Genomic DNA, 26,522 nt, shown 5'->3' with positions numbered 1-26,522 from the left:
GGTATACCAGGAGCCTGCCTTTCTGAGATGCGAGAGGGTCTGCACCCCACCCAGCTACCCTGGTGGGGATGCCACACCACGCAGCATACACATGTTTTACACAGCACACATGTGTACACAAGTACAAACACACATGAACACACATTGTGCTCCCCGCCCAGCTTCCCCAGCCCCTGTGCCCCTATGGGCAGGGCAGTGCCATGTGCCAGCCCCAAGGCACGCTCTGGGGTGGAAGCAGGAAAACAGGGAGGAAGGAGCTCAGGCCTGGCCCTCACATGCCTCCTTCTGGGACCCTCTGCTTTGAGTACTCCCATGGGTTCCCTGCCCTAGCCTTCAGTGGGCCCTGTGTGAGTTGGGCCCTTCACAGGGGACAGAGAGGAAGGTTATTGCAAGACAGGAGTCCTTGGCCACATCAGGGTGGCTTTATCAGGACCATCCCAGGGTACCCAGCCTAGGTGAAGGGACGCTCAGAGTGGCCCGTCCAGCCCCATAGTCTGTAAACACAGGCCTGGCCAAGTCATCGTCATGAAGGGACAAAGCTCCCAGAAATGCCTGGTGCTCAGCATGGCACCACATGCCATCTCGCCAGTGACCCTGCACCCATTCAGGGATCCTGAGCACCCCTCCACCAACCACGTCCCACCCTATATTCTGGCTACAGTTTCCCTATCCTTCGGCCGGAAGTCACTGGCCCGGCCCAGCCCGGCCAGACCCGGTCTCCGGCCCCCACTCTGCCTTCCTCGTCGCTGTCGTCACATTTTGCTGCCAGCGCAGGGCACTGAAAACTGCTGGCACTGCCAAAAACCCTGCGTGTGCTACGACTCCCCAAACATCCCTTTATTTTTATTGTTCTGTTAATTACTGTTTAAACTTTAATAAGTCACTTCGTCAGGAGGGGGACCTGCCGAGAGCTTCTCTGTGCAAACACGGGCCGGGGCGGCTCGGGTGTAATATAACCCTTTATGCGATGTGGGAATGTTTAGATTGTAACAGAAACTTGTGATTTTTAATGACAGTTAAGGGGGTGAGGGGCCACGCACCAAGAGGTGGGGGCGCGTCCACATAGAGGGCCGAGTCGGCCTGGCTCATCCTAGAGTGTCCTGCCTGAGCTGTGTTGGGATGTCCCGGGACCCTGGAGAGCCCAGGTGATGGAGGAGGTGGTGGGCTTCATGTGGTCCTGGAGCTCTGGGCAGACGCCAACTCTAACTCTGCAAGCTCCGGCCTTGGGCAGGAGGAAGATTTTGCTTCTCCCAGGTGGGGACCCGTTTGTGCTCTGAGTTCCGGGTCTGCTTCATGACCACCTACCTCCCTAGTTCTGCATCCTTAGGAAGCGCTGACCTCGAGAAGAGAGGGGCAGAGTCTGGGAGTTTGGGGTGTCGCTGAGAAGCTGAGCAGCTCTAAAGTTGGTTTGATGGGATAAGTACCAGTGCAGGTGTCTGAGGGTAGCCTGTGGATGGACATGGCCCCATGGCAGTGGCCAGGTGGGAAGGACTCAGGAGAAGCCTTTCGGCTTGGAGCAGGGCTCCCCAAGCACCTCAGATGGTCTATGCTGGGGGGGGGGGGTGTCGGGATACGGGACAGGCCTTGTCTTGGCTGGTATCAGAACACCTGTCCTCTCCTCACAGGCTCCGCCCCTTCTCACCCTATTTCTACCCTCGGAGGCAGCTCACCTGGATACGCTTCCATGCAGATGATCCCTAGGTGGGGAGGGTTATCTGGGCTACTGTAGGGATCCTCAGGGACTGGAGCTCTGGGCTGGTTCCCACCCAGTGTTGACTCCTCTCCCCATCCACCTGCTTATTCATCCATCCACCCATCACCAATCTACTTACCTACCTACCTACCCACCAATCTACTCATCATCTACCCACCCACCAGTCTATCCACCTGCCATCCTTTATTCATTTATCTACCATCTTATTCATCTTCCATCAGTCTATCTGCCTACCCATCCATACCTCTATTCCTCCATCCATCCATCTATCCACTGATCTGTCTGTCCGTCTATCTGCCCATCATTCATCTATCCACCCACCCATCCTCCATTTATTTATCAGTCTACCTACCTACTCATTCATCTCCTGTCCATCCACCCACCTATCCATTTATCCACCAATCTGTTTACCTACCCACCCATCAGTTTACTCACTCACTCATCCATCCATCCATCCATCCACCTCCGTCCACTCATCCAGCTACCCACCTATCTGTTTGTCCATCAGTCTATCCACTCACTCATCTGTACACCTATCTATCATTCGTCTGTCCATTCGTTCATCCACCCACCCATTCACCCATCTATCCATTCATCGTCCATCCATAAATCCATTTAGCTGTCCACTTACCCATCCATCCACCTGTGCCCCCTCCATCTATCTGTGCACTCATCAATCCATCTGTCTACTCATCCATATGTCTACTCATTCATTTATCCATCTGTGCACCTATCCATCCATCCATCCATCTGTCCCACTCATCCCTCCATCCATCCATCCACTCATCTGTCCACTCACTCATCCATCTGTCCACCCATCCTTCCATCCATCTGTCCACTCACTCATCCATACATCTGTCCATCTGTCCATCTATCCATCCATCTATCCATCCATCCATCCATCCATCCATCCATCCATCCATTCATCCTTCCTTCCTTCATTCCTTCCACCCACCCACAAAGCTGAGCCTCCACTTCACACCTGCCCTGGGTTGGAGGCAGACAAGAATGAGACCAATGGCTGCTCTCCTGAGCCCTATGCCTGCCTGTGGCTGGTGCAGGACTGAGGGGAGAGAACAGCAGGGGCTACTCTGGAGTCCCCCCCATCTTCTGTGGGCGGTCCCATTGAGGGGCACTTTTCCACCGCCTTCAGGCAGGGCAGGGCCGAAGGACCAGAGCTGGGGCTCCCTTGCTCTGAAGGCGAGAGTCCCCCAGATAGTGGTGGCCGCAGGCCGCGAATCGCTGAGGTCTTCCTTTTCCGAGCAGCGCGTTTCCCTAAATTGTCTTTGACTGCGTGCATGGGTAATGAAAGTTTATGCCCTTGTTAGAAGGACAGGCGGCCAGTTCCAGTTAGAACTGGGGCTGTCTCCCTGCCAGCCCCCCGCAGCCCCCCTCGCTGAGCAGAGAGTCTGAGCACAGTGTGAGCGACCCCCCCTTCCCGGGGGCTGGGAAGGCAGCGGCGAGGGGGAGAGGGGCCGGCGAAAAGAAGAAAAAATTTCCATATTTGTGTAAGTTGCTTTAAAAGCATTTTATCATGTCATAAAAAAGGGAAAGTACTCTCAGAAATTGATCCTCTCTGCCAGCCCATTGGACAGAAGGACGTGGAGATGTTAATGGCCACCCTGCTCCGGGGTGGCTTATTAAAAAATTTATACATAAATGCTTAAAATTGCATAAATTATTTAAAAAAAACCAACAAAGTAAGCAATTTGAATTCCCTCTTTTCCTCCCCCTTTCAGCTTCCCCCCCCCACCCCGACTCTTTTCCCAGCCTTGGGGTCCCTGGGGCCAACCCCTTCCCCCTCGACCCCGTTCCCCCACCTCCTCAAGAGGGGTCACCCATTCTGCCCGCCTCCGGGCCAGGCTCCCCGACTTCACCCACCCATGGACGCCTCGGCCGGCAGGGCACCACTCGCACTAATCAACACACCACTAATCGCCAGCGCCCGCCCCCCAAAAAATCGCAAAATTAAATATTAAGGCCCAAGGAGGAGGTGGTGGCCGTCGGGGCCCAGGGAGCCGGACTTGGAGCCGATGTGTGTGTGTGTATGCGCGCGTGTGTGTGTCTCTCGCAGGCGTGGAATGTCACCCACACATCCCGGAGCCCGGAGTGGGGAGTTTTATGATGGTTTTTCATTGATTTGTTTCCCCAGCGCAGCTGCCGACCTCTATTGAGGGACAAACATAATCAGCACTGACGCAAATTAGATGGTTATTCGTTTTGAAAATTGACAGAAAAACAATAAAAAAGATGAAATGCTCCCAAATCAATAGATATAATGAAATTCAAATAATCCGAGAGATGAGGTCTCCATGGCAACTGATAATGTGGAAAAGAAAACAATTTAATAAAGGACAGACACACTTTGAAAACAGATTGGGGCGCGGGAGGTGGGGGGGCCAAGCGCGGCGGCGCGGGGCGAGGGGGCGGCGGGCAGCGTGAGGGATCACTGTCCGTCCCAAGGACACCCGCCATAATTAAGAGAGGCTTTCGGGCCCCAGAAAGTGCAGATTCAGGTTTTAATACACAAAATTATTTCAGGAGCAGTGAATCGGAAAGTCGTTTGTAATGACCTTCCGGAGAGGCCCCGGGCGCGGGGCGTGTTGGAGGCTGGGCGGCCGGCCGCTGAGTTATGGCATATTTGTGTTTTTATAGTGCGGAGGGGAGGGCTGGGGGGGAGAGGGGGGGAGAAGGTTAAACAGTATTTACAGCTCAGTTGTTTTTCCGAGAGGAAAGAGAAATAGAGTTCACGGCGAGATGCCGCGGGCAGGCGGGCGGGCTGAGTCAGGGCAGCCCTTGGGAGACGGTGGGAGAGGGGTAGGGGACCCCTTCTTCTGCTGTCGTCCACCCCGGGGGTGACTGACTTCTACCCCCCTCTCGCCCCAGAAGGTCGGGAGAAGCAGCGGGGAGTTGGTGGGACACACACCCCCCACCCCAGAGTAGTGGCCCTTCGAGGCCTGGAAAGTCCAAACTGCCCAGAGTTCCAGCTGGCACGCCTAGCTAAGGAGGTGTAGGGTGGTGAGGTCAGCAGGATGTACCCTCAAGCCTCTCCATCCCTCTCATAGGCCAGTGATCGGTCAGTCCCTGAAGCCTGTGTCTCTGGGGTGGTGGCCGAGCACTCAGAGTGAGTCCTCTCTGCTGGCCCAGCTCTCAGTTCAACCACCCTCTCTGTCCTCACCTGACGCCCTGAAAAAGAAAGAGGAATGGGGGAACTCTTGCACGTGGCCAGACCCTTGCCAGCCCAAAGGGTCCACTGAGCACTGCCAGGAGTGATTCCTGAGTGCAGAGCCTGGAGTAAGCCCTGAGCACTGCCTGGTGTGGCCCCATAATAAAATCAAAAGAGGGGCCGGGAAGGTGGCGCTAGAGGTAAGGTGTCTGCCTGACAAGCGCTAGCATAGGACGGACTTCGGTTCGATCCCCTGGTGTCCCCTATGGTCCCCCAAGCCAGGGGCAATTTCTGAGCGCATAGCCAGGAGTAACCCCTGAGCGTCAAACGGGTGTGGCCCAAAAACCAAAATAAATAAATAAATAAATAAATAAATAAATAAATAAATAAATAAATAAATAAAATCAAAAGCAAGCCCCCCCAAAAAAATTAGAAGTAAAAGGATGAGCCTGAACCTCTTAGGATGGGTGGGACCCCCCAGTCTCCACCCAGGCCCCCTTTTCCATGGCCACACCTCCTGGGCCACACCCACACACACCCCAGGCTGCAGGCACGAACACTGATCCCAGGGTCCCCATGATCAGTCGGATGGCCTGGAGCCCTGTCAACCCATGTGCCGGCCTGGCCCCGCATGTGTTTTAAACCTCCCCTGGGCGGCGACTCTTTTTTTTTTTTTTCCTCCCCTTCCTGTTGGGCTGTGACCTGGGGGAGATTGATGGCCGGGCCGCTCGGTGGATGCTTAACAGTTACCCTGATTTATAGAGTTACTTACGCTAAGTGAGGCCACTTAGAAGCGTCTGGATAGTAAACCTTTTAACTGGACTCAAAAATCATAATAAATAAATAAACAAAAAGGGAGCAGGCCAGACCCAGCAACCATGGGGGGCCCCAGGACTCCCCCCTCTGGAGCCTCTGCTTGCCCCCCACCCCGACACGCAGCTCTGGACTAAAAGGTGCAGAGGAGCGAGATGGATGCCCCCTCTCCGAGGACAGATGTCTGGGGGACCGGAAACTGCTGAGGGCAGCGAGGAAAGGATCTGGATGTTGGGGGTGGGGGGGGTTGTGAGTCGGCTCAGCACCATCCCCGGGAACCTCACACCGGATGTGCCCCCCCATCCTAGAATCCTCAATGTCATTCTCCCCAACCCTTGCACCTGTGCCCAATATGGAGCCTTTGCAGTGCCTCGTGTTGGCGTCTTTAGGGGAATCAGGCGGACACCCCAAAGTGGCTGTGTTCCTACTTGGCAGACGAGATATGGGGTGGGGGCCTTTGAGGGTCCACTGTAACTCTGGGCATCCGAATCTTCCAGGGAGAGAAGCTAACTGTATGGGCAGGTGCTAGCCATGGGGGATCCCCGTGCCAGCTGGGGGGGCGGGGTAGTGTGGCCGTGGAAGGGGGTCTGAGGTCCCTGAGCTTCCGGGCAGGACCAGGTGGACCTCAGCATGGCTCCGACCCAACCTCCCGGGTGCCTGGCTGGCCCCTGCCTCCCTGCGCTGATGTACAGCGGGCGAGAGGCCGCCCAGGGGGAACCTGTATCCTTAGGAAGAAATATATGCTCATTTTTCTTAAACACCGTTTCCACTGAGTGAAATGTTTAGAAGGGACGCTCGGGGACAACTTTATCTCCTACCAGGGAGTTCACAGGCACCAGGCAGAGCCCATAAAGCACCAGGCCTGGGAGCTGACAGTCGGCTCTAGCCCTGAGACGCCTCACTCGGGGCTGACTGGGGTGGGGGGATCTGCCAGGCACCTTGGGATGCCTCCCATACGCTTCCCCCAGACTGCAGGGCACTTCCAGGGAAGGAGGTGGCCGCCCCCAGGGCCTCCGGAGCTGAGCCCAGGTGCAGCAGGGAGCCCCCACTCCCACGGAACTGGCCTTGGGAGGCGGTGGCAAGCACCCCCCCCCACCCCCATAACGGCCCTTCTCCGGAGGCCGCCCCTCCGTTCTGTCTCTAATGCTGGCTGATTTGAATATTTATAAATATCAGTAAATTATTTATTGTAGCAATCTGCTGCACCATTTTACCCATCGCGGTTAACACTTTAGGGGGCTCAGCGTGCTGGGGACCGCCAGGGTGGGGTGGGAGAAGGAGGGATGGGCAGGGAGGGAGGCCATGGGGACATCACGGGGGGCCCAGAGCTGGGGGAGTCCATTTGCTGCTCCGTCTAATGGGACGGTGGCAGGTCACCGGGCCCAGACGGCCCCCAACTCAGATATCCTAGACCTGGGGATGTCTTGAACATGGAAGTCTCAGGATCTAAACTGGAGTGCTTGGTGCCCAGTTCAGATTCTCCTTGGCCTCTTCTCTCCCGCTCCTCATGTATCCACAGACGACAGCACCCGACGTGCTCATTTGTGTCCCAGCCTGGCTGCCCCCAGGAGGGGCCCAGCCAGCCAGCAGCAACCCCTCAGCTCTGGGGCCCCTGGCACGGCCACCGCTGGCCCCTGAGACCTCGGGGCTCTCCCGGCCTGCCGCCTGGTCAGCATTGTTTCCAGAGGAAATGTCCAGAGTAAATAGAACTGTGGGCAGCCTGGTGGCGGGAAGGAGATGAAAGCGGCCGTGACAGGGCCTGGGACGGATGGCTTCCTCCCATTGATGCCGGGCCGCGCCGTTTATGTTCTGGAGAAAGATGTCCAGGGAATGTTTACACGGACGGGAGCCGGGGGTCAGTCGTGCAGGGGTCGTGTGTGTGTGTGTGTGTGTGTGTGTGTGTGTGTGTGTATGTGTGTGTGTGTCGGGGTGGGGGTGCCCAGGTCCTGGTCCTGTCCCGCTGGCCCTTGCCTTGCACGCTGTGCCTGGCCACACGCCCTCCTCCTCCTCCACCCCCTGCGAGTCAAAGCGAGGCCAACATCTGGAAGGCAGGTGTGGGGGTCCGGGCAGCAGCTGGAGGGCAGGTGTGGGGGGCTGAGGCGGAACTGAGGAGCCCTGCGGTGCGGGGTGGGCCCTGGAGCGCAGCTGCCTCACAGCTGGTTCCCCTCCAACCCGCCCCCCACCCCAGCCCTAGAGCAGGGAACTGAGACCTGAGAGGGTGGGCTGGAGGCTCCAGGATGGGTGGGGGCCCCGGGGGTGTCGGCAAGGCAGAGCAGCCTGGGAACCCCCGCTTTCCTCTTCCTGGAGATAAATATTTATGGGTTCATTTGCCGTCTGCACAACACTGGTAAAAATAGCGCAGCCCCCCCCCCCCGTGACCCTCTCCCCCCACACACACACCGGTCTTAGGGACAAAGGGGACCAAGTGGGGCACCCGAGGAGGAACAACAGGGGACCCACTGGCCCCGAGGTGTGGCTGTAGGCACCCCCACTGCGCAGAGAAGGAGCCACACCAGAGCCCAGAGTTGAGGGACAGTGACGGGCTATTGGGGGCACAAGGGCTATTTTTGGGTGCAGGCTGTGGTTTCAGGAGCGCCGGAGTATCTGGGGGGGACACAGGCAGAGCCAATGGCACCCTGGGGTCATAGCATGTCCAACCTCAGGGTTCTTGCCAGTCAGAGGGAGGCGGGTCAGCGCCACTCTCTATCATGGGCCCCCAGTAGTGACCATGTGTGCTTGCCATGCATCCCCTTTCTGGGTCCTCCTCGGGGTCTGGCGCCCCAGGACAGATGGACAGACATGAATGGATAGACGAACCGTGCAGGCATTTGGTACCCGCTGGACCCCGTGGCTGCTCCGGGCACTTTGCCACCTTCCAGCAGTGACTCCTGGGAAGGAAGGGCTGAGAGGCAGTGAGGTCTGTGTGTGGGACACGCTCAGGGGTATATACATTTGTGTGTGCACATGTTTGTCTGTATAGGTGTGTATGTTTCTTTGTGCATATTTGTGTGTGACTGTGAGAGGGTCTTTCAGGGTGCAGATGCCCGAGGTGCCCTCCTGCCCAGGAAGGGAGGCCTGCGGGGGCCCAGGGAGTGAGGCCAGGAGCTCCCTGAGATGCGTGTGCGTGTGCAGGAGTGCCGGCTCAGAGGGGCCCGGCAGCCTCGTGTCCGACCCCATGACAGTGCCCTTAGCCCGAAGCCCCTCAGTGGGCCTGAGTCAGCCCCATCCAGGGTGGAGGGTGGAGGGTGGGCCCGGGGTGTGCAATATCTGGACCCTCAGCTCGTGCCCTGGGAATGGACAGTGCTCGGGGGTCTTTAGGTGCCTGAGCCAGACCTACAGGCCCTGACCAAACCCCTCCCCTCAGCTGAAGGCGCCCAGTGCTCCGACCCGCCCGCAGGGAAGCCCCCCATGGCGGCCAAGCGCAAAGGCGGCCTGAAGCTCAACGCCATCTGCGCCAAGCTGAGCCGCCAGGTGGTGGTGGAGAAGGCGGCGGAGGCCAGCACCCAGGCCAGCACCCAGGCCACAGGCAGCCCGCGGCGGCCCCATGACAAGGACATGGGCACGGCCCGAGCACCCCGCAGCGAGGAGGACAAGAGGCGGGCAGTGATTGAGAAGTGGGTGAACGGGGAGTACAGCGAGGAGCCAGCACCCACACCCCTGCTGACCCGCATCCACCGAGAGGGCCCGGAACTGCCCCCCGAGGGCGTCTACATGGTGCAGCCTCAAGGCTGCAGTGATGAGGAGGATCCCGGCCACGAACCCCGCAAGGAAGGTGGCAGTGGCGGTGTGGAGAAGGACGCAGATGGGCCCGCCAGCAAGGACGGGGCCAAGCAGGCTTCAGGTGAGTGTTGGCTTGATGGCAGCCCTGTTAGACAGGAGGTGGGGACTGGAATGGGGGCCAAGACTGAGAAGGTTCAGTGCCTGTAAATGGGGGGGGGCTGGCTCTGGCTGCCCCCCCCCAGTCTAACTGCAGAGCTGCAGGATGCAGTGAATGAAGGGATACAGAGGTGAGGGGCTGGTGGGATTTAGCCAGGACAGGGAAGCAGGACCCAGAGGCTTCACTCTCATCTTCTCCTATCTTCTCCACTGGTTGACCCTTCTGTCCCTCCTTGTCCCTTCACCCCAGGGACACAGTCCCTGCCATCTGCTCCCTCAGAGCCCTCCGCCCATGTGCTGGTCATGGACATGGGAGGAGACCCCTGGCATGGGGTCCCTCCCCAACTCCCCTGCTCTCTTCTCCGGCGGTGAGGGACACCCCCTCCCCCGTGTGGGGAGCCCTGCGTAGCCACATAATTATGCATATAAGATATAAACAGAGCTGTTTAATTATCCTTCGCCACATCAGTGACAGCATAATTAACAAACATTGCAAGATCAATGAGGAAAAGTGTGACCTTCAGTTTCCTGATAGGAAAAGCCCTTCTCTCCCCTCACAAGGAGACTCGGCCACCCACCCGGGGGAGAGGCGATGCACGGGGCCTGGGGGGACCCTGGCCTCCAGCCCTTAGGGCCACGCCACTCCACGACTCGACTCTCACCCCCAGGATCCTCCCTCCTGTCTCCTCCAGGAGGCAAGGCTAGACCCCTGGATGACTGGTGGTGGCCGCTCTGGTCGGAGACCAGAGGAACCTGCAAAAGGAGCTGTGGGGGGTGGATTCCGGGCACCCCCTCCCCATAGGCAGAGTTGGCCAGCCCCACCCCTCCCGCCCTACCTTGTTCCCTCCTGGGGCCCAGAGACCCAAAAAACACGCCTGCTCCCCGCCTGCCCTCACAGCCGTGCTTCTCTGCCATATATAGTGACGGCCCGGCTGCCTCTGGCTATTTTTAGTGTCTCTTGCCGGTCCCTGAGTTCCCCTCATTTCCGTGGTCTGAGCCCACTCCTGGGGCCCGGCCCCCACCCTGGGTCAGGGGCATGTGGAGCAGCTACATGAGGACCCCCCAGTCATGCTGCCTGCCTGCTTCTCCTGCCCACTGTTCACCTGGGGCGCCCCAGAGCTCTGAGTCTCCCCTCAACAGTGGGTCCCTTTGAGGCCCCCAACTCTGCCTCCTGTTAGGATTCCCAGTTCAGGCGCCTGCCGCCTGGCACTGAACATAGGCAGGTGCGAGCTGTGTGCCCCCTACTCCTGAAAGTGACACAGGAGGTGACAGGAACCCTGAGCTGGGGGGAAATGGGGGGTCATATTCCCCAAGAAAGTGGGGTCACCAACTCTCCTCCAGTCTCCTCACTCCCGGGTGCAGGGTCAGACACTTGCGTACTTGTGGGGAAAGGTAGGTTCCACAGGACACCACCCACCTGGGCCAATTGAAGCTCGTGCTGGCTTAAAGATGACAGCAATGGCTGGATCTCTAGCAATGTGGGGGGGTCCTCAGGCCGGTCCTGGGGGCAACCATCCTCCTCTAGGAAAGGATCTGAGTTTAGCTCAGGGCTTAGGGAGAACTCCAACCCCTGTAGCCCCTCCGACCCCTGGACTCTTGTCCCGAAGGCCCAGCCCACCTTGTCCCCGTCCCTGCCCTCCCGCTGCCCCGGCTGCAGGTTGGGACCCGGCCCCCCTTCCAGTAAAATGACTCCGCTTTCATATCAGGCCAAAGCGAGAGCGCGGAGACATTTATGAAACTTTGTTTAATGTACTGAAAAGCCATCGGCCAGAACATTTAGGAAATTGATTTTGCTGGCATTGATGAACTCGTTTTATTTTACCCCAGTATTAATTACTTTCTCTTTTTTTAAACAAATTAATTTAAGAGTCGTAAAACCTAACAAGTGAGTCCAATGGCGATAGATCATGTCCCACTCCGCCCCCTCCCTGGGCCAGCCCCTCCCTGGATGGGTGGGTGGGTGGGTGGGGTCCTCACATCCCCCTGGCACTGCCACATTTCCCCCCATCCTCTTCCTCCTCCTCTTCCTCCACAGGGGAGGCCTCCTCTCTCCGAGACTACGCCGCCTCCACCATGACCGAGTTCCTAGGCATGTTTGGTTATGACGACCAGAACACGAGGGATGAGCTGGCCCGCAAGATCAGCTTCGAGAAGCTACAGGCAGGCTGCGGCCCCGAGCCGGCCACCTCCTCCTCACTGGCCGCCACGGAGGACGCCCTGAGCAAGCGGGCACGCTTCTCCAAGTACGAGGAGTATATTCGCAAGCTCAAGGCGGGAGAGCAGCTGTACTGGCCGGCACACAGCGTCAAGGCCGAGGAGCGCGCTGGCAGCGGCGTTGGCATCAAGGAGATGGCGGGACCCCTGCCCAGCCTGCGGCTGCCCAGCACGGCACACCTGGAGACCAAGGCCACCATCCTGCCCCTGCCGTCACATAGCAACATCCCCATGCAGGGCCTGGTGGCCCGTGCCTCCAAGTACGACTTCTTCATCCAGAAGCTGAAGACGGGCGAAAGCCTGCGGCCGCAGAACGGCAGCGCCTACAAGAAGCCCTCTAAGTACGACCTGGAGAATGTCAAGTACCTGCACCTCGTTAAGCCTGGAGAGGGGAACCCCGACATGGGCGGTGCCATCGCCTTCAAGACCGGCAAGGTGGGCCGGCCCTCCAAGTACGACGTGCGCGCCATCCCCAAGCCCTGCCCCGCCAAGGGCCCGCCTGCCCCCAGCCTGGCCCCGGCCCCCCTCGCCAGCGTGCCCAGCGCCCCCAGCGCCCCTGGGCCCGAGCCGGCAGCCTCCCTGCCCTTCAGCGCTCCCGAGTACCTGAAGTCCACCTTCTCCAAGACCGACTCCATCACCACCGGGACTGTGTCCACTGTCAAGTAAGGCCGCCCCGTCCTACCCTGTCCCACCCTGCCCTGTGCCCACCTGGCCCAGAGCTTACAGGGAGCCCAGGCTCGGGCCTCAGCATGCCTCTGCAAAAGCGCATCGACCCTGTGATGGGCTGAACCCCCACCATGTACCCACATTCACTCTGCTAAGGTGCCCCCTGCTACCTGACCCCATACCCCTCCCCTGGGCTTCTCCACTGACACTCCAGGTTTCACAGAGGAGCTCTGAGTTCAAGTATGGAGAATGAACAGTGGCTTCCCCCAGCCTTTCCCTCTGGCTCCTGGTGAGGAAGAGCAGAATCCTGGGGACAGAGTTCGGGGCCCACAGGTGGTCCTAACACTCAGCAGTGCCCCCCCTCTCAGCCGGCAGCCCCCAACCTCAGCTTCCTTCCAGGCTTCAGGCCAGGCTCATTGTTAAAGGCTGACGCCAGTCCTGCCCCAACTGGAGTGGGGCTCAGACTTCTGTGGACCCCGCCCCCACCCCTTACCTAGCAGCTCAGAGCCAGGAGGCAAGGTCCATACTCGAGCCACACTGCCTGGCACTGATGGGCCATGCCCGTGTCTCACCAGGAATGGGCTGCCCACGGATAAACCCGCCGTCACCGAGGACGTGAACATCTACCAGAAATACATCGCCAGGTAAGCTTTGAGTGCTCGGCGTAGGCAAGGCAGGCCGAGGAACGTGGGATCCACAGTCCATCTCACACACTGGGGTGCTTGTTCCCCTGACTCCCCAGGAAGGGCCCAGCAACCCCCATCTCAGCCCACCCCCCCACTTCCCAATCTGGACCCACCCACCATTGGCTAGAAACTGCTGGGTTCACAGGTAGGGCCAGGTTTAGGCGGGACCAATGGTCATGACTGTAGATGGCCAGGGTGGGGTGGACACAAGGGCTCCATCTGAGGGCTGTGGCTCGTCATCTCCCCAGCCACAATTTTCAGCTGTTGGGCTGAGAGGTGAATGACCCGCCCCTAGGCTCCCCTCCATCTGACCCTCACGGCAGGGTCCAGGCCCCAGTCTGTCTCGCTGCTGACCCATCCCTCTCGGTTCCTAGGACCCTCCTGTCCACCCCCAGCCCCGCCGGCCCCTGGCGCTCAGCTGCGCTCAACAATCTTATCATTACCATGAATATTGTTATTAGTGACATGATCAGTGTTATTAGCGAGGTTTTGAGCTGCTCCCTCTTAGATGCTTGCGTGGAAGGAAGGGGCCCTCCCCTGTCCCAGGGGCTTGCCACCCCCCAGGGCAGAATCCTGGCGGCCTCTCGAGGCTCTGGGCACCGCAGCCTGGCAGCCCTGGGTGGGAGGCGGCTCCTGACGGTGGTGCCAGCCGGAGGGAGAGGGAGCTTGCCACGGGGAGCAGAACGGCCTGGACTGTCTCAGGTGTCAGTCCAGCAGCACGCAGGGCGCCTGTCACAAACTCTGCAACAGGGCAGAGGCGGGGCCAGGGGGATGAGGTGGAGGGCAGCAGAGCAAGTGGAGGCCCCATAGATAAAATAGCAGCACCTCAAGCCTACCCCTTGTCTCCCATCCTGCTCGACTCTTCTATCTCTGGCCTGTGCAGGGACCCCAACTTTGACCGGGGGGGCCCCCCACAGAGCTGTCATTCTCCCCCAGTTTCTTGGGCCCTGCCCTGCTGAAGATATAGCAAGGGCTGAGCCACACCCCTGCTCTCTGCAGGTTCTCAGGCAGCCAGCACTGTGGCCACATCCACTGTGCGTACCAGTACCGCGAACACTACCACTGCCTCGACCCGGAGTGCAACTACCAGGTATGCACCCGGCACCTGCCTGGCACCCGTCACCCTCCTCATAGCAGATACCAACCCAACCAGGGGCCCTGGGGGTGAAGGGGTCTGGCACTGCCTGAGCCTTCAAACTCAACACACACCTGCGTGTACAAGCACAGTCCTGCCCGAGCATCTGCTGCCTGTAGGGCCATCTGACCCCTGCCCATGGGAGTTCCCACAGCCTCGTCCCTTCTCTGTTATTTGGGGGAGGGGGAGACCACCCAGCGATGCTCAAAGCTAACTCCTGGCTCTGCACCCAGGAATCACTCCTGGTGGTACTCGGGGGTCCCTATGGGATGCTGAGGATTGAACCCGGGTCGGCCACATGCAAAGCAGACGCCCTCCAGCTCCACTCCCCAGTCCCATCCCTTTTCCTGTGGCCTTAGAAAGCTGGCCTCACGGCCCTCTTTTGTGGGAGAGGACACCGGGGTTTCGGGGTGCCACTTACAGTCAGGCCAGTCCTGGCAAGACTCAGAGTGGCAGAGACAGTGTGGGCAGGGCCCAGCCTGGTAGAGCATATGCGTGGGCAGGAGTGGGCACTTAGCACAGCCCGTCTTCCCCTGGGCTCCTCCGGGCCTTGTCCCTGTGCGCTGGGGAAGCTCTGAGAGGATCTATGGTTCTAGAACCTTCCAGAAGGTTCCCTCCCAGGCCTGGCTGGGCTAGGAGGAGGTGGGCAGCCCTGGCTGTCCGAACCCTTTGCACGGCTGTCTGTCAGGGTGGGGGTGAGCCTCGAGCAGCTCTGGCCCTACTCACACGGATGTTTCCCGCAGAGGTTCACGAGCAAACAGGACGTGATCCGGCACTACAACATGCATAAGAAGCGGGACAACTCCCTGCAGCACGGCTTCATGCGCTTCAGCCCACTGGACGACTGCAGCGTCTATTACCACGGTTGCCACCTCAACGGGAAGAGCACGCACTACCACTGCATGCAGGTGCCACCGCAGCGCATGCCAGCAGGGCCCGAGACCCCTGAAACAGGCAGTGTCCTTGTGTGCGACGCCCGAACAGGCAGTCAGGGCCCCAAGCAATAGATAGCACGATGGAGAGGGCTCTTGCCTTGCGCACAGCCAAGCTGGGTTTGATTCCTGTCATCCCATAGGGACTCCCGGGCACTGCCAGGAATGATTCCTGAGCAGAGCCAGGAATAAGTCCTGAGCATCACTGGGTGTGACCCAAAAACAAAAACAAAAAGAAATGCAGGGCCTGGAGAGATAGCACAGCGGCGTTTGCCTTGCAAGCAGCGGATCCAGGACCCAAGGTGGTTGGTTCGAATCCCGGTGACCCATATGGTCCCCCGTGCCTGCCAGGAGCTATTTCTGAGCAGACAGCCAGGAGTAACCCCTGAGCAATGCCGGGTGTGGCCCAAAAAACAAAAAAAAGAAATGCAGTGGCCCCAATGTGTAGCACCCAAGCAGGCAGTGTCCCCCACAAGCTATGCAGTGCCCCAATTTGAAGGTTCCTGATCCAGCTTGCAGGTGACCCCTTTATGTACGCAGATGCCCACCCCCCACCCCCTGGAGGGCCCCCAGCCCTTATCGGTGGCCCTCACACAGCACAAGTCACCCATGCTGATTGTCCTCAGAGCAGCTGAGGACAGAGACCCAGGGAACAGAGACCCCCCCCTCCTACCCTCTATTCCTCAGCTCCCGGGGAAGGAATATCAGGATGGGGGTAAGAGCTGGACCCTATGGGGCGGGCAAGGCAGCCCCCTGCCCCCACCCCATGGCCATACTTGGTCTGGGTGCGATTCAGGAGCTGTTTATACAGACGGACATTTTTCAGGCTTTAGTACCCAGAGCCGCATCGCAAATGGTTGCTGAGAAGGTTTTTGTTTAATTCTTTGTTCTAATGCCACATCGAGTCTGGGCTTTTTCAAGGTGTCAGGGCCAGGGGGAGCGACTCTGGGTTGCAAACCTCGGCCGCACCTCCCCCGTGTCTGTCAGGGGAGTTGTCAGGGCCTCCGTGGAACAACCTGAGCCCCGAGGAGAGGGGGGCCTCTGAGATGGTGCAGACACTGGCACCAGGGCCCCGAGGTGCTGGATTCCACGGGGCTTTACTCAATATGGCAACGTCTGCCTGCCTGGCCCGGCCCAGGTGGGGGTGGGGGCAGGCCGTGTGCCAGGGAGAGCCACGAACCCTCCCGGGAGGCCCCTGGCCCCGCTCTGCTCAAAGGGTGGGGCCACAGTCACCTTACACAGGACAGGTCCCCACAAGAAACATCCAGATGTAGGGTCCCTAAAGGCCACAGGCCATCAGCCGGGCTGGGGCTTCAAGCAGGGAGGGTTGCAGGTGCTGGGAAGGGTTGCAGGCCCCCCAGCAGGGCAGATGCTGACCTGGTCCTGCCCCCAGGTGGGCTGCAACAAGGTGTACACGAGCACGTCGGATGTGATGACACACGAGAACTTCCACAAAAAGAACACGCAGCTCATCAACGATGGCTTCCAGCGCTTCAGGGCCACCGAGGACTGCGGCACGGCTGACTGTCAGTTCTACGGACAGAAGACCACGCACTTCCACTGCAGGTGGGCACCGCGGGGCACTGTGATCAGGGTCTGTGGGTATGTTAACACTGTGGGCGGGGCATGTGGACTTCATTAACATAATAGTGTGGGCGGGGCCTGTGGGCTGCTCTAACACTGTGGGCGGGGCCTATGGCTTGTATTAACTCGAAATCGTGGGTGGGGCCTGTGGGTGTATTGTTGTTGACATATGCTGTGGGCGGGGCTGCATTAACATAACACTGGGCTGGGCCTATGGGCTGTATTGACATAATGTGTGGGCCTATAGGCTGTATTAATAGCACTGTGGGAGGGGCCTGTGGGTATAAACACTGAGCAGGGCCTGTGGGCTGTGTTGACATAACACTATGGGCAGGGGTCTATGGGCTCCATCAACATAATACTGGGCGGGGCCCATGGCTACATTAACATAACACTGTGGTTGGGGCCTTAAGCTACATTAGCATAGCACTATGGGCGGGGCCTTAAGCTGTATTAGCATAACACTGTGGGTGGGGCCCGTGGACTAGTGCTACCTTAGAAGGGGCCAGTGGTGCTGAGATTGGAGAGGCATGAAAATAAAAGGCCAGGGGGCCGGAGAGATAGCATGGAGGTAGGGTGTTTGCCTTGCATGGAGAAGGACAGTGATTCAAATCTCGGCATCCCATATGGTCCCCTGAGCCTGCCAGGAGCAATTTCTGAGTATAGAGCTAGGAGAAGGAAGGAAGGAAGGAAGGAAGGAAGGAAGGAAGGAAGGAAGGAAGGAAGGAAGGAAGGAAGGAAGGAAGGAAGGAAGGAAGGAAGGAAGGAAGGAAGGAAGGAAGGAAGGAAGGAAGGAAGGAAGGAAGGAAGGAAGGAAGGAAGGAAGGAAGGCCAACGTGGTGTCTGACTGCCGTTGGGTGGGTCAGGAAGGAAGGAAGGAAGGAAGGAAGGAAGGAAGGAAGGAAGGAAGGAAGGAAGGAAGGAAGGAAGGAAGGAAGGAAGGAAGGAAGGAAGGAAGGCCAACGTGGTGTCTGACTGCCGTTGGGTGGGTCAGTCTGTCCTTCCCAGGACACAGCATCTCCCCACTTTGTGCCCACGAGGCCCCCTGGCCCTGACCCGACCCTCCCTGCCACCCCCCCGCACCCCACAGGCGCCCAGGCTGCACGTTCACCTTCAAGAACAAGTGTGACATCGAGAAGCACAAGAGCTACCACATCAAGGACGACGCGTACGCCAAGGACGGCTTCAAGAAGTTCTACAAGTACGAGGAGTGCAAGTACGAGGGCTGCGTGTACAGCAAGGCCACCAACCACTTCCACTGCATCCGCGCCGGCTGTGGCTTCACCTTCACCTCCACCAGCCAGATGACCTCTCACAAGCGCAAGCACGAGCGGCGCCACGTGCGCACGGCCGGGGTGCTGGGGCTGCCGGCCGGGGTGCTGGGCACCAAGGACACGGAGCAGGAGGAGTCCAGCAATGATGACTTGGTGGACTTCTCCGCCCTCAGCAGCAAGAACTCCAGCCTCAGCGCCTCACCCACCAGCCAGCAGTCCTCGGCCTCCCTGGCCGCTGCCGCCACCACCACAGAGGCCACGCCGAGCGCCGCCAAGCCCCCCAACAGCAAAATCTCAGGGCTGTTGTCCCAGGGCCTGCCCGGCTCCATTCCCCTGGCACTTGCCCTCTCCAACTCAGGCCTGGCCCCGGGCTCCCCCTTTTTCCCCCTGCTGCCTAGCCGGGGCACCCCCGCCCTCCCCGTGGGTGCTCCTGGCCTCCTGGGGAATATGTCTTCCGGGCCGGCCACCATCCCCGACACCCCCTCGCTGGCGGCCTCCGGTGGGGGCGATTCGGGCTCAGCGACAGTAGCCGCCTCGGTGCCCGTGCCCCCCGCTTCCATCATGGAGAGGATCTCAGCAAGTAAAGGCCTCATCTCGCCCATGATGGCCAGGCTGGCCGCGGCCGCCCTCAAGCCCTCGGCCACCTTTGACCCAGGTGAGTCCCTGCCAGCACAGGACTTGGGGGCTTGGAGTGCTGCTCCCACCCGACTCCTTTCTCTGGACTCTGCCTCCATCCACTGATGCCTCTTTGGGGTCCCTCCTTCCGGCCTGTCCCTTCCTTCCTTGAGGCGCCTGTTTTCTTGAGGGACAAGCAGACTGGGTAGCGGGCCCATATCATGGCACCCGCCGTGCCACCAGTCCAGACCCAGGTTGATTTCTCCCAGCACCACCTTCTGGCCTCCAGTGACTAGGAGGGGACCTGGGTCTGGTCCATGAGAGGGTGATGTGCTTTACAGGTCTGCAGAGAAAGTTATTCCTCAGCAATGACCAAGACCAAGGGTGTCCCGATTTGTTCTTCCTAGAGCTGTTCAGCACAACAGACACAGGCCATGTGGGGCCTGGTGGGAAGCTCTCCAGGAAATGCCCAAAACATTGACCACACCCCAGGGCCCCTGCCCACACTGCCCCATGTCCTGTCCAGGCATCCTCTCCAAAGTCCTTTGTTGGTTGCATCCCACCCACCCCCTTTTATTTTTTTGCTGCCATTGTGACTGTTCAGTTCTCCTGCTTCCCTCCTGGGATGGGGACACAATGGAGAAGGAACAGACCTAAGTCCTACCCAGGACCCCTATGGGGTTCAGGTGTCCCTGGGAGGAGACTCAAGCCATCTGAGGGGTCCCATATCCCAGCCCAGGACTCTATGCAGACCTGCCCAACACTTGGCTGGTCACCTGGGCTATTTCCTTGAAACCCACTAGATTTAGGGGCACTAAAAGTGGAGCCTGAGATCTGGAAATGGCTACTTCCCAGACTCCCTGCTATTGGTGGGCAGGACAAGGGCTTGCCCAGAGCCGGTTCCTTTTGGGACTCAGCCGTCATCAGGAAACTACCTGCCCCCAAAGAAAGGTCAGGGGGAGGGGCCGGTGTCTTTACTTCTAATAAGGTGCCACATGCTTTGCCAATCGCAGTCTGGGCACCAACCCTGCCAGCTGCAGTGCCTGAGGCAGACACATCCCAGTCACTGGGGATCGCAGGTCCAGAACTGGACTGTTCCTGCCAGCAACTTCTCTGGCCGCCTGAGGCCTCACCCAACTGGCCCCACATCTCCCTGCAGGCCGGCCCGGGGCCCCTGGAACCCCAGTGTCCGGCCTGTCCAGCATAACCTGCCCGGGACATTTTGGCAGCTGAAATTGGCTGCAGGGAAGGGAATTGGGGGCCCCCATGGTCCTGACACCAGCCGCCCTCCCAGGCGTGCTCCAGGCAGGCAGGGCCCGTCTCCCCAGCAACCACTGCCAGGGACCGCAGCGAGGGCGCCCCAGTCTGGATCTGCCACTTTCCCTCAGTCTTGACACCGTCTGTAATAAAAGCCGAAGCGGCAGCCCCACAAATTGGCTGTGACAGTTGGAGGAGAACATGAAGGCCCCCGCCACCCCGCCCATCAGCCCGGCCCCCGCCGCCCCCCACTCGTTTCTCCAGGAGGCCCCGAGCCACAACTTTGACATAATTTCCCAAGAATTAGCACTTGAAGAATTGCCACCCAGGGTCGCGTCACGAGCAATCTTGTCAGGCCGAGAGGCGCTGACCAGGGCCAGGGATTGATTGTGGAGTGTGTGTGTGTGTGTGTGTGTGTGTGTGTGTGTGTGTGTGTATGTGTGTGTGTGTGTGTGTGTGTGTACCCCGGGGGGCTTTCCCCCCTCATGCAGCTCCCTTCTGTCCTCTGCAGGAAGTGGGCAGCAGACCACCCCCGCCCGGTTCCCCCCAACTCCCGCGAAGCAGGAGACAGGGGAGAACACGGGCACCCCAGGGACCCAGGAGGTGGACCGCAGTTTAGACCTGACTCTGAGGGAGCCCAGGTGAGACACCCCAGAGCTTGTGGGTAAACCCGGAGCCAGGGGTCAGGAGGGACCAGAGGGACCAGGGGAGGCCAGGCCCCTGGGCGAGGACCCAGCCTGCCTCTCCAGCCCCAGGTCACCCCTTTCTTCTGGCCTAACTAAGGGGACAAGAGACTCAGAAGAACCTCGGGGGGCGGTGGAGGCAGGAAGGGGGGAATTGGGGCTCCGTCCCACGCCCGGCGTTTTGGTTTGTATGTTCCAGCAATGAATCAAATGGCCACGCGGTCCCGGCAAATTCATCTCTTTTATCCTCGCTTATGAATAAGGTAAGAACCATCCATCACGGTCCTTCCACTCCCCCAACCCCGAGAGATTAAAGCCAAGCTTGGGGGCTGGGGGGGGGGGCGGGAATGGGGGTGGGGGTGTGTTTGTTTTTTAATGTTTTGCCTCTAATAAGATGAGTTTGTACCATTTAAATTTTGAGGCCATTTTTCATCGGATATAATTTCAGAGCCACTGCTTACAAATTAATTTAATGAACTGGCTGAAGAAATATATTCCAGCCGCTGACACCCTTTCTTGCCTTCAGTGGAGGGCCGGCTCCGAGCTTTCTTCCGCGAGCTTTCTAACTTCTCTCGCGGCTTGTTATTAATTGTATTTATTTATTTTATATCTATTTTTTTGGTGTGTGTGCGTGCGTGTGTTGGTGGGGCCGGGGGGTGCTGAAGTGGGGGCCGAGTGCTGGTCTCCTCCACTTTTCTGGTTGAATAATGGTCCCAGACGTTCGTACAGGGTCGGCCGGAATATTTATTTTAAATAATGCAGGGTCTTTGTAAATTATACATCATCTCAAATATATCTCCCCCTTTTCACATGATTCATTCGACTACAGGGAGATTAATTGGGTTACTGTGCGCAGTGCCCAGGGTGCAGGGGCAGGAGGAGAAGGAAGTGGGAGACCAGCCCTGCCGACCTCAAGGGTTGGGGTCCTGCTGTGGCCCCCCACTCTCACGCTCGCCCACAGTTTTCTGCTTTCCCCTTCTCACTGTTCTTCTCCCAACCTCCTTCATTCCTTCCCATGGGGTCCAGCCTCGCTCTGGCCCCACCTTCGGGCCCAGCAGCTACTGTACCCCACTCTTCTCTGCCTCTCCGTGGTGCATCTCAGGAACTCTCAAGGAGGTCTCCCACTTCCACCTCCTGCCCTTCTCCAAAAGACCTGGCAGGGACTTAATGAAGAGTCTCCAAGTCTAGGGTGCGATGGTGGGTTCCAGCCACAGTTTGACGGATGAAGCTGTGTTATTTGAAGAGAATGGGGAACCCTCGTGTCCCGGACACCTACAGAAACCCTACTCCCAGGGGGGCAGCCAGGTCTTCCTCCTGAGGGTCAAGCAGAGTGTCCTGAGCCTCCCCTGCCAGCCTCCCAACACTTCTCCCCGCCATCGTTCCCACAGATGTCTCAGGGCAGCCCCAACCTTGGCAGCCTGTTGAACATGGCGACGGCAGAGGCGGAGGGGGCCCCTGCAGCCGAGTCTGCGCCCTTCTTGGGCAAGGCGGTGAAGGCGCTGGTGCAGGAGAAGCTGGCTGAGCCCTGGAAGGTGTACCTGCGCAGGTGAGGGGCTCCGGGGGTCCACCGTGCTCCATCGGCCTGTTGCCGGCTGCTCTAACCCTCCCTCTCGCAACCCCAGGTTCGGCACTAAGGACTTCTGCGACGCCCAGTGCGACTTCTTACACAAAACCCACTTCCACTGTGTGGTGGAGGAGTGCGGGGCGCTCTTCAGCACCCTGGACGGTGCCATCAAGCACGCCAAGTGAGTGCAACGTGTGGGGTGGATGATGGTCTGATTCTTTCCCCCAAGTCCCACCCCCCCCCACACACACACACACGGGTACACAACCCGTAGACTCCCAGCACCATCAATCCAAGGCAGCTAGTTGCTGCCTGCTGGAGGACGGGCACATCTGCCCAGGCCAGACTTCTACCCCCCACCACCACCACCCTGCCAGCTCCAGCTGGCAGCCCAGGGCTCTGACCCAGGGCAAGGCCCCCCGCAGAGGTTTTCCCAGCCACAAGATGACTTTTCAAGATTCTCTTCATAGTGAACTTAATTTGCCAAACCCCACTGAGACCAGCACAGCCGCTTCCTGTAATTGGACCCAGAAGTCGGGAGCATTCGAAATAGATCTTCCCTCTCCCAAGCTTTCTCCCTACCCCCGAGACGGCCCCCACAATGCTCATCCACCAAAGAATGGGCGTCCTTGAGAACTGGGGGTTCCCTGGGCTCTCGGAGGAGTTTCCAAAAAGACTGACAGGGGCAGGGTGGGGCATCATTCAGTCCACAGGCTGGCATGGGGGTCAGGAACCCTGTTGTGCTTGGGTAAAATAGGGATAGTGGGGTTGGGCTGGTGTAACAGCACAGCGGAGAGGGTGTCTGCCTTGCACACGGCTGACCCGGGTTCGATTGCCGGCATCCCATAGGGTTCCCCAAGCCTGTCAGGAGTGATTCCTGAGCACAGAACCAGGAATAACCCCTGAGTGCCACTAGGTGTGGCCCCAAATCCAAAACCAGACAAACCAAGAAAAAGGGGGGACGGACCTCTGGGTGGGTGAGTGCAGGTGGGGGCCTCCTCCTGGCAAGGACTGCAGCCCCCTATAACACACCTTCTTCCACTTGCAGCTTCCACTTCCGAACAGAGGGAGGAGCGGCGAAAGGGAATGCAGAAGGCACCTTCCCACCCACGACCGACGCCAAACCTCCCCTGGCCCCCTCATCCCCTCCGGCGCCTCCCATCACCTCGGCCGCGTCGGTGGAGGGCCTGACCCCCAGCACGGTGCCCGCACCCTCTACCCCCACGCTGCTGGCCTGGAAACAGCTGGCATCCAGCATCCCCCAGATACCCACGCTCCCGGCCTCCACACCTCACCTGCCCGCCTCGCCCTCGGCCACCACCTCTCTAGACAGCGCCAAGCCCCAGGTCAAACCCGGATTCCTCCAGTTCCAGGAGAAGTGAGTCCTGCGTGTCGGCATAGGTGCTAGCAGGGGCGCCCCCAAAGGCCCCGCTGTCCGGCCGCTGGACCTCGTGGCTCAGACCTCACTGCCCAGGCAGCTCCCTACAACATCCCCCCGCAGCAGGTGGCCCCAGGGGAGAGGGGAGACACCAGCCACGAGGACCGCCGGGAGGGGGTGTCCTGTCCCCAGGGCCAGGCTGCCATCCAGAGGCAGAAGGACAGGGCCCCCAGACTTGGGGGGGGCGGGAGCCGGGACTGTGTAATCTATCTCTCGCGCGCGGAGTCCTGTTCTCAATAAATGCAATAAATCCGATGTGAACACACAGCCTGAGTGGCAGCTGTCCTGTCTCCGCGCCTGGGGCCGGACGGGGCCTGCCCCCCCCAACCCAGCCCCTGCCTCCTGTCACCTACTCTCCATGGCAGCTTCTGTAGTTTCAGGGTTCGGGGAAGGCACACGTGGGAGACTTCGTTCACACCTGTTCATGAGGCAGAGCCTGAGCCCTCCCCGTCCCTGTCCCAACAACCCTTCCACTCATGAGGTTCTAGGATCGGGAGGACACTCTCAGGCCCCACGTCAAGGTGCCAACAGCTGTGAGCCCCGGCAGGGCTGATTCCAAGCGCACAACACACAAACACACACACACACACACACACACACACACACACACACACACACACTGGTCAAGATTACAGCACCCAACACCCTGCGGCACACACCACCCCCCTCCGTCATCTGCACCCTGTCACTCAGCCCACACAGGGCCGTGCTGTGTTGGCACCCCACCAGGCCTGGCAGGGCAATCCCTCACTCTCCCATCCAAGAATTGGTTGCTGCCATCCTTATCTAGAATCCCTAGGTGTGGCCATGGAAACTACGTGTCCCAGCATGCACCGCTCTGGGCTGCCTGCTCACTGCCATCCCTTATGCACCATCCAAGTTCCCCCATCCAAAAAAATAAATGGCAGGAGAGCATGCTGGGATCTGTAGTTTCCTCTGGCTGCTGTCCCATTGAATAGGAGGGGGCCGTTCCCCTGGAGCACACCACGGGGCTGGTGGGTGGAAGGAAGAGGGAATGGAACCCTAATCCAAGCAAGTGTCGGGGCTCCTTAGGGGTTTGGGGGGCTCTAAGAATGCCAATGACCTGGGACTGTGATTCCTTCCCGCAGCGACCCCTGCCTCGCCACAGACTGCAAGTATGCCAACAAGTTCCACTTCCACTGTCTCTTCGGGAATTGCAAGTACGTGTGCAAGACCTCGGGCAAGGCCGAGTCGCACTGTCTGGACCACATCAACCCCAATAACAGCCTCGTCAACGTGCGAGACCAGTTCGCGTACTACTCCCTGCAGTGTCTCTGCCCCAACCAGGTGGGGGCAAGGGTGTGGGCAGGGCCAGGACTGCAGATGGGGCAGGGCGCAGGGCTGGGCATCGGCTTCCCAAGGGCAGACCTGGTTCCTCACGCCCCTTTTGGAGCGGCCCTGGCTCCAGACTCTGGAATGGATGGTGTTGGCCCCGGGGCTCTGGGAGGGCTCTGGGCCGGGGTCCAGACTGGTGTTCCATGGGTGAGGCCCAGCATTCCATCCTAACCCTAGGAGGTGCCTAAGTGCTGGCAGCCACCACACAGTTGGCATTCATTCTGCCCATCCTGGAACCACGCTCCCTTTTCCCTAGAGGCCTAGATCTTAAAAATAGGCCCATTGGCCTGCTGGGTGGAACTGCCTAGGCCCCAGATGGAAGGGCAGAGTACACTCGCCATCACAGCCTGCCCCTGAGACAAGGGTTCCTGGAAGAGTGGACTGAGATGAAGTATAGAATGTCTGGGAGGGGTGGACAGTGTTTGGATGGAGTTGGATGATGTCATCCTGGAAGTAGACAGTGCTTGGATGGATTGATGATGCCTACCCTGGTGAGAGGCAACAGTAGCTTGGGTGGAGTGGTGATGTCTGCCTGGGGAAAGGTGGGCAGATAGATTGGTGATGTCTGCCCTGGAGAGGGGTAGACAGTGTCGGTGGATTGGTGATGTCTTCCTGGGCACAGGTGTACAGATGATTGTTAGGATAGATTTCTGACCGGTCATCTGCTAGTTGAGAAGACACAGAATCTGGTGATGCTTGCCCTGTTGAGGGGGGATCAGCCACTTTGGCAAGAGGACGGGGCACCATGATTTAGTCCAGTGTCCAAAGGCTCCTTTTGAAAGGCCTCTTTCCTGGGGGATCTCCTAAACTGAACATGGCCAGCACAAGGGCTAGCGGGAGCCATGGCACCCAGGCCTGGCCCTGAGCTCTGTCCATCCCACAGCACTGTGAGTTCCGGATGCGTGGCCACTACCACTGTCTGCGGACGGGCTGCTACTTCGTGACCAACATCACCACCAAACTTCCGTGGCACCTGAAGAAGCACGAGAAAGCCGAGCGGCGGGCAGCCAACGGGTTCAAGTACTTCACGAAGCGTGAGGAGTGTGGCAGGCTAGGTACTGAGTCTGGGGGTGACAGACAAGGTGCTGATTCCCAGGGGTGACCGTCTAGGGCTGAGTCTGGGGGTGACAGTCTTGGACTCAGGTGAAATGTTGAGTCCGGGACCGGGCCTGGGCACCGACGCCTCCTTCCTGCCCAGCTAGCTACATGTGCTGACAGGGACATCACAGATGGGCAGCCGAGCACCCTGGGGGGACCCTGTGTGCACTGGTACCAGGGTCTCCCCCCCATCACTATGGGTCCCTAAGCAATGTCAGGCTGGCCCGAGCACTTAGCTCCCCAGCCTGCATGTAACTGAGGGGTGTCCAGGTCCCCTGAGCACTGTTTGGGGAGGCCCACCCAGAAAAGCAAAAGAAGGGTCACAGGTTTTGCACCCAAGCAAAACAGACAAAACTTAAACTCAGAGCCTAGAAAAAATAGAGCCCAACTCAGTGACCTGGGCGACGTCCATGTGTCTCTTCCTCCTGTTTCCGGGGGGGCCTGCAGGTAA

At 59.1% G+C, this 26,522-nt stretch overlaps 2 protein-coding genes across 9 annotated transcripts in view; both read left to right on the top strand.

Annotated features, from left to right (window-relative positions):
• CASZ1 (castor zinc finger 1) overlaps positions 1 to 23,561 on the top strand; it is a 46,328-nt gene extending 22,767 nt beyond the window's left edge. Inside the window, exons 3-14 of the mRNA XM_049775409.1 lie at positions 9,058 to 9,534; positions 11,605 to 12,445; positions 13,025 to 13,093; positions 14,135 to 14,225; positions 15,014 to 15,178; positions 16,596 to 16,768; positions 17,877 to 18,715; positions 20,444 to 20,573; positions 20,815 to 20,878; positions 22,004 to 22,161; positions 22,238 to 22,360; positions 23,228 to 23,561. Of these exons, the coding sequence (XP_049631366.1) occupies positions 9,058 to 9,534; positions 11,605 to 12,445; positions 13,025 to 13,093; positions 14,135 to 14,225; positions 15,014 to 15,178; positions 16,596 to 16,768; positions 17,877 to 18,715; positions 20,444 to 20,573; positions 20,815 to 20,878; positions 22,004 to 22,161; positions 22,238 to 22,360; positions 23,228 to 23,561 (3,464 nt within the window). The remainder of the gene's footprint in view (positions 1 to 9,057; positions 9,535 to 11,604; positions 12,446 to 13,024; positions 13,094 to 14,134; positions 14,226 to 15,013; positions 15,179 to 16,595; positions 16,769 to 17,876; positions 18,716 to 20,443; positions 20,574 to 20,814; positions 20,879 to 22,003; positions 22,162 to 22,237; positions 22,361 to 23,227) is intronic.
• The window catches only part of CLSTN1 (calsyntenin 1), an 833,174-nt gene that overhangs the window by 89,001 nt on the left and 717,651 nt on the right, over positions 1 to 26,522 (top strand). The gene's annotated exons all lie outside the window — the stretch shown is intronic.

This window comes from Suncus etruscus, chromosome 6, assembly GCF_024139225.1.
Source record: "Suncus etruscus isolate mSunEtr1 chromosome 6, mSunEtr1.pri.cur, whole genome shotgun sequence".
Classification (NCBI taxonomy): Eukaryota; Metazoa; Chordata; class Mammalia; order Eulipotyphla; family Soricidae; genus Suncus; species Suncus etruscus.
Note: the sequence above shows the minus strand (reverse complement) of the source record. Positions and strands in the feature narration are given on the sequence as shown.